This window comes from Penaeus japonicus, unplaced genomic scaffold (assembly GCF_977035675.1).
Source record: "Penaeus japonicus unplaced genomic scaffold, GWHDUDI00000001_assembly GWHDUDI00000033, whole genome shotgun sequence".
NCBI classification, from domain to species: domain Eukaryota; kingdom Metazoa; phylum Arthropoda; class Malacostraca; order Decapoda; family Penaeidae; genus Penaeus; species Penaeus japonicus.
In genome coordinates this window covers 2,650,714-2,658,213 of record NW_028234435.1, presented here as the reverse complement: position 1 = coordinate 2,658,213, position 7,500 = coordinate 2,650,714, and the positions used below count along the sequence as shown (strand labels likewise).

The following is a 7,500-nucleotide window of genomic DNA, read 5'->3' as shown; positions in this document are numbered from 1 at the left end:
AATCTTTTAACATTTCTAAATAAAGTCAACTAGGATAGAAAAAAAATATATATATATATATATTTATTTATATATACATACAGTTATATATGAATAAATATATATATATACATACATACCATAGATATATATATATATATATATATATATATATATATATATATATATATATATATAAATATATATATAAAATATATATAACAGAATAAATTGTAAATTGAGCAATGACTGGCAAATCTTTCTACTGAGGATCAGCTCACAAGATAATTTAGCCTCAAGTTTAATTTAATTTGCATCTAGTAAATCATTAAATAATGAGAGACCCAAACCAATCCCCTTATTCAATAGGTATCAAAGGCTAATAACATAACTTTGTACTTGCTAATACACTATATTCTTGAGAATCTTATAAATTCTTAGTAACAGGATATAAAGATTCAATCAAAATACTGCATCACATGAGAAAAGAAATGAATCAAACTCATGGCAATTGCCTTTGCAAGGCCTTGAAAAGTAGCTTTGATTCAACTGATTATCTTTCAGGTAGCTTACATCAAGAGCAGTTGTATCTCAAACCATTTAAACACTTTAAACTTATCAACAGGAAAAAGGGAAAAGTCTGTATGTTTTCTTCCTTCTTTCATAATCCCCAAATGACACATCAAATCACATTGCAATGACAGTATTACAAGTATTTTTTTCACCATGTGCAACATATCATTTTGAAGTGCTGTATACCATGTAACAAATAAAAAATAATAATAAAACTTCAGGATGAATATCTAAAAGCTACAAAGTAAAGATAAAGAATAATAAAACAGGAAAGAAATAATAATGGAAGCAGCAGTATTAACAGGCAAGTCCCCTGAGTGGATTATGTCCATGGTGATTCTTCCTTCTTTGTAAAAGCTTCCGCTGCTGCCTCATCAGGGTCTGTAAGAGCTTCTCCACTGGCGATCAAATCATCAAAGCTCAGACAACTGAACAGTGGAACTTGCAGCTCCCTGGCTAACTCGTCTGAACCTTTGCCATTGAGAGCTATGGCAACAGAGTGGTTCTTGTCCAACATGCTTTCCAAGAAGCACCATTCTTTGTCATATTTCCCGTCTATCATGACCATGGTGTCCTGCGTGATGGAACTTGAGCTGAGAACTGGAGTTTTCAAATCAAAGGATACCCTCCTCAACTCAAATCCTATGCCAACTCCAAGGGCCTTTACAAGACCCTCCTTCAGGCACCAGTGTCGGTAAAAGGATGCCAACTGGTTGTATTCCTCTGAGAAACTACGTATCTGCGTCCATTCTTGTTCGGTGAATTGCCTCCTCATGGTGTGGAAGAAATCCTGGACGTCTTTCCCTCCAGCGTACTCAACCTTCATTACATCTACGCCAACTTTCTTCCCTTTTTCGGCAGCGAGGACCACCCAGTCCCCCTGATGAGAGACATTGAAATCCACATTTCTAAGCACCTCATCAACAGCAGTCGAGAGATAGGGGCGGCCTTTGTCTGTGCGTGCAAACTTGGCTTCTGCCCAAGGAAGTCCCAGCTTCTCTGCAGCCAGCTTCCGGAGCATCAGTCTCCCTGCCAGCGACGATTTCCCATCCTTTTTGAAGACGAACTTGCCAATCCGCTCCTTTTCCTCTGGCTGGATGTAGGAGAGGGCCAGCATCCAATCACTTTTGGTGGGTGACCAGAACCGGGTGTTGAAGGCCCACCTCACACTCTCCATGTTCCTCCACATTCAGTCAGTCTCCTGTGTACACGCTAATAACACACACCAACACACCAGCCTAAGCTACCACAAAAATCATATAAACACATCCAAATTATTCTGCCACCAGACTATTCAATGAATGGTGAGTCCTCTCTCTTTTACTACACTCAAACCAGTAGGCTATGATGACCACAACACTTGGATGCCACCATCTGATGCCTGCTCAGAATGCACCTAAAAAAGGAAAAGAAACTTCTTTTACCACCTCAATTGTGGCTTCCATTCACTCAAGCTCAATAACAGGCACAGATGGTGGTGTGATCCCTCATTACATCAAAGATCAAGAGCAAAACTGACATAACGTTCACTTAATATCCTCCTTTGGGCGTTTATCTTTGGTATATCTTAAATTTCAGAAATCTTGTCTAATATACAGATCCAAGGTCCACTAATAAAGAAAATGACACTCAAGTTGATGATATCTAGCCTTACCTCTTCCTAAAAGCTACTACAAATGAGAATAAAAGGTAGTTCTACTTCATTTCTAACCAAATGATAATAGTGAACAAGATCTAATGCAAATGCCTGTGCATCTCCCGAATCAACACCGAACATACACAAGCTTATTTTCTTTTTCATTTTTTTGTCTGTAAAACTCAACATAGCAAGAAAAAAAAAGGAAAAAATAAAAGTTTGACTTGTTTCAAATCTGCAAAGAATTGTATAATGATGATTAGACTATTTCTTGTCTTAACAGTACAAATTAGTCAAGTAAGAGAGAAAACACAAATGGAAATCAACATCCAGAAACACATTCCCTGTTGAAAATCAAAACACTGCAATATCAGAAAAAATACACCATACTATAGTACACAAAATCTGCAAAATAATTAATTATACATTTCACCATGTAAATATTACCTCTAAATATTACCTCTCTCATAATAAAGAGAAAAAAAACAACACAAATCCATATAAATAGAGATATAACAAAACACTAAATCACAAAAATATATCCATAACAATAACAATAACTCCAATAACTTATCCTTCAATAAAAGAAAAAAAAAAAAAAATCTCGGGACAACATATAGACACACAAGAAATAATCCGAGACTCACAAGTAACCATCTTGAAAGAGGGAGAGAAAATAAAGTAAACTAAGTCAAACTGGCACCCACACAACAACACATTAGTCAAAACGCTTCCCGATCAGATGGGAATCCCAAGAAAGAAGACGGAAAAACACCATAATGGACAAGGGCAAACGTCTCGGCTTACCATACAATCTGGCCTTGCTCGCCTCTCTTGTGTGCAGCTCAGTTGATGCTCTGAGCGTTGCATCTTCTAGGAGCGGGTACTCGCAGTATTCTGTGAAGACCCCAAGGATGGAGTTAGTGGCATATAAAATAAATATGTTTCATAATATCAGAAATGGTAAAAGCTAAATTTGAACAAGGAAATTTAATTAGATAATATTAATAAAAACAATGATGATATCAATAATGATAACAATAATGTCAATATTGATAACAATATCAAGAAAAAGTGAATTAGAAACAGCAGGAGTTGGGGTAGGCAGAGGAGGAAGAAGAGGAAGAGGGAGGAGGAAGGAGGAGGAAGAAGAGAAAGAGGGAGGAGGAAGGAGGAGGAAGGAGGAGGAGGGAGGAGGAGGGAGGAGGAGGAAGGAAGGAAGGAAGGAAGGAGGGAGGGAGGAAGGAGGAGGAATTATGGAGGGAGGAAGAGAAGGAAGAGGAGGAAGAAGAGGAAGAGGAGGAAGAGAAGGAAGAGGAGGAGGAGGAGGAGGAGGAGGAGGAGGAGGAGGAGGAGGAGGAGGAGCAGGAGGAGGAAGAGGGGGAGGAAGAGGGGGAGGAAGAGGGGGAGGAAGAGGGGGAGGAAGAGGAGGAAGAGGGGGAGGAAGAGAAGGAAGAGGAAGAGAAGGAAGAGGAAGAGAAGGAGGAGGAGGAATATAAAGAGGAGGAGGAAGAAGAAGAAGAGGAGGAGGAGGAAGAAGAGGAAGAGGAGGAGGAGGAAGAGGAGGAAGAGGAAGAGGAGGAAAAGGAAGAAGAAACATAGGAGGATGACGAAAAAAAGCAGGAGGAAGAAGCCGGAGAAAAGCAGGAAAAAGAGGTGAAGAATAAAAAGAAGCTGATGAAAGAAGATGGAGTAAGAGAAAGAAATCAACAATGAGGGTTGACAGAAGCAATACGAAGCAGATGATCAAGATTACTAAAAGACGGAGAAAAGACGGGAGTTCAAGAATAGCAAATTTGAGGGCCCTCTCTGATTTATAGGCCTATTCACCAAGTTTATCACATCTCTACAAAGAACCATAACCCAACACTCCCTCTAGTCCAGCATAGGCCTATCACCAACACAGAGATAAGCTCTATCCAAGTAGCAGTTTCTTATCTTTTACTTATCTCCGACAACTCAGCAACACTAAACTAAACAACACAAAACTAAACAAATGTACTAGGGACTTCCGGTCACTCTTTCTCTAACATAAAGGAAAGATAGAAAGAGAAAGAATGATAGAAAGATAGATGGATGGATGGAAAGAAAGAAAAACAGTAAAACAAGAAAGGAAGGACGGAAGGAAGGAAGGAAGGAAGGAAGGAAGGAAGGAAGGAAGGAAGGAAGGAAGGAAGAAAGATTGAAAGAAAGAGAAAGATAGACAACTGGAATGAGGCAATATTACCTGGCCTTTTCATATGGAAAAAAATTGTTTTTGTCTAATTTATATGAACTGTTATAATATATATTACTCCCAGTTGGATTAGACTTCATTTTGACTAATGGTACGATAATCCTATTTATATTTCAAGTGAATATCATAATCTAATCTAGTCTGAAGATAAATGAATGTTATTTCTCAAAAATTAAAGAATAGACGGAAGAACATGGAATGAAAAAAGAAAGAAAAAAAAGGGTGTGGCCAAATTATTTAGCAATAAATACAAATATCTGTCATCATTACTTTCCACATTTCACACAAATTAAGAAAAAACAGTATATCACTCTCTACACTGTACATTACACTGATTAATCCTACATTTTCTTTCCTGGGATTTTAATAAGAGAAATTTAAATGTCTTACGAAACAAATTATTAATGGTTATACAATCTAAGGTCCACTAATTTCTAATAACAATAAATAACTAAATATACAAATAACATACAACCCTAAAACCCGCTTTCAGAACACAAAACTCGACCAAATAAAGAAAAATATAAGAAAGAGTTACGAAATGGGAAAGAAAAGGCGATTGAAATAACAGATTTTTAACGAATATTTTGACGGCAAACCAATACATGTGATTCGTCCGTTAAAATCGCTTATTTAAATTTAAATGTCTTCAGACTTGTATTTTTGGTCATTCTCACAAGAGACAGGAATAAAGATGCCGGAATTCTCTGATGGTTTATTGTAAAAGACAAAATAAACTCTTAACGTTTAAAAATTTTCCTCGACCACGCTTCCTTTGCGTATTACTTATTTACTTTCATTTATTCCTCCATGACGGTTCTTTAATATCCTGTCTGGTCAAAGCTGATTTAGTGAACGATCTTAAAATTCATCTTACGTTGGAAAATATGCAGAAATAAAGAGAAATAAAGGGAAATACTTGAAATACGCGGTGGCAACCCCTTCGGATGGGTGGGGTGGGTGGGAGAAGGAACTTCCTTATTTCACCCACTTTTCGCCTTTTCTCACTCTCAATCCACACTCTTAACTGGTTTTCTCACGAAGACTCACCTGAGGAATAACATAGTGGCAGGAATACGACGCAGGCGAGCGGGAAGAGGTAGAAATTCACCATTATTTCACCTGTCCATGAAGAAGCGACTTGACACCCTCACACAAGCCCAACATGTGACGTCATACACACGCTCGTTTGGCGATGTTTTGATCTCTTTTGTGGGGCTTTGAGGGTCTTAAGAGGGATATGGAGAGGCTGTTATTTGACATTGAACGCCTAAGAGGTTTATTTTGTAGTTAAAAAGGGTTATGTATGCTTATTCCGGTGATTCATCCGGTCTCGTTTTCTTTGATGCTTTTGGCGCTTCCGTTTTCTATGAATTGGAAGCGTAGTGGAAATTCAATTATGAAATAATTCGCAACTCTACTATCTAATTTCGCAAATGTACATCGATCTTATATTTCCTATAGTCCTTGTACTAATTGTTAGGTATCTAACAAAGAAATTAGGCATATGAAACAAAATAGGACATAATTACAGGTAAGCTCGAATTTCACTCAATTTTCTCTTAAAATGATCAAAGTATCACAAGAGATAAAACACGTTCTTCAATAAGTGTGCCTGAGGATCCTAAGTTTAATGGATTCACTTTTACCGTCTCAACCTAGACGATGTTTTTTCTTTATTTTTTGTCCTTGTACTTTCTGTTAAACATATAATTATATCTAATAATACTTAAAATAAATCGTTGTACCTTATACCTATCATCACAGCACATTTATTTTTATTCAATGCATCAGTAACGCAAAGAAAAACCAATCTAATGATAACTGGGAAGGAATCACACAGATAAAACAACAACAAAAGAAAATAGTAAGAAAATGGAAATTCCTTATTAACGGATATAATGCCCAGAGGAATCCCGCAATGCGCAACTCTTAATGACGGGAAAGTTAGTGCTTGTTCTACACATAATAATATTAAGCGGGGGAGTGGGGGGACTTGACTTTGATAAATTCATTGAGACAAGTGGTTACTTACATCTCAAAAGGACTTATTAAGGGAACATAAGTTATCCTCATCCCAGTCTTAGTCCCTCTTTGGGTTCGCATATCTTTTACAAAACCTGATAGCTATATCAACATATTGGGATATATATATATATATATATATATAGTACAAAAGGCGGATTTATTCACAAGCATACAAAGTTAAATGTTTATATTTCAGGAGAGTGATATATCAATATCAATTTTCACACTCACCATGATAAGTCCTATCCTGAGGTCACATGATCATATACTTAAATAGGTGACGTACATAAATGTTAGAAATACATAAGTATGTTCCTAGAGGAAAAAAATATCAAAGTGTTAAGAAATATATTTGTATTCAATATTATGTATCATAAATGATATTCATCCCCATTTCAATAAAACCGTGCTTGGGCGATCATAGTCTCAGCAGAAGGGAAGGCACAGTCATATATACATAATTGCCAACTAGTTATGTAATTAACGCAAAATGTTTGTACTTCTTCAAAATTTTAATTACCTGGCCATTTCTAAACATCCATACAGCTTGTTCAGGAAGTCCAGCTATCTCCGCGTTTCTGTAAATCTGAAGCATGGGACACTATAAGATATAGTGTGCTGTGTGTGTGACCTTGGTGACCTACACACCCTGCGTTCTTTTTCCTGTTCACCTAACTCCTAGTAATATTTAAACCCTAACCTAATTCTCATACGCACAGAGCCTTGTGTGATTAGTGATTAGAAGTTTTTTTTCATTCTCTTAATTTTTCTCTAAAATGTATCCGCGTTTGTTTTCTCTCTCTTTACTGAAAGAGGCACGAATATGAATTTGTCTTTCTCTGCTTCCTCCACCTTTCTTCATTTATCTGGTTATTTCTCATGTCCCCTTTCGTTACTTGCTTGCTTGTCCTTTGACCTTCCTTTCCTCCTTTCTATCCTTTCTTCTCCCTTCTCCTTTCTTCCCTTCCTTTCTTTTCTCTCCTTCCCTTCCCTTACTTCCTTCCTTATCTTAAGTCTTCCCTTCCTTCCTCTTCTCTTTTCTTCCCTA

The 7,500-nt window shown here is 37.1% G+C and overlaps 2 protein-coding genes across 2 annotated transcripts in view; both read right to left on the bottom strand.

Annotated features, from left to right (window-relative positions):
* Positions 1-5,631, bottom strand: part of Nrx-IV (neurexin-4) — a 43,969-nt gene extending 38,338 nt beyond the window's left edge. Inside the window, exons 1-2 of the mRNA XM_086556596.1 lie at positions 5,475-5,631; positions 2,996-3,085 (exon numbers count right to left, since the gene is read on the bottom strand). Of these exons, the coding sequence (XP_086412722.1) occupies positions 2,996-3,085; positions 5,475-5,538 (154 nt within the window). The 5' untranslated portion in view covers positions 5,539-5,631. The remainder of the gene's footprint in view (positions 1-2,995; positions 3,086-5,474) is intronic.
* Positions 372-1,890, bottom strand: LOC147467758 (L-aminoadipate-semialdehyde dehydrogenase-phosphopantetheinyl transferase). The gene has a single exon (XM_086556707.1). It carries the CDS (start codon positions 1,739-1,741, stop codon positions 875-877), a length of 867 nt encoding a protein of 288 aa, XP_086412833.1. The 5' UTR covers positions 1,742-1,890; the 3' UTR covers positions 372-874.
* Positions 5,632-7,500: the final 1,869 nt, after the last annotated feature.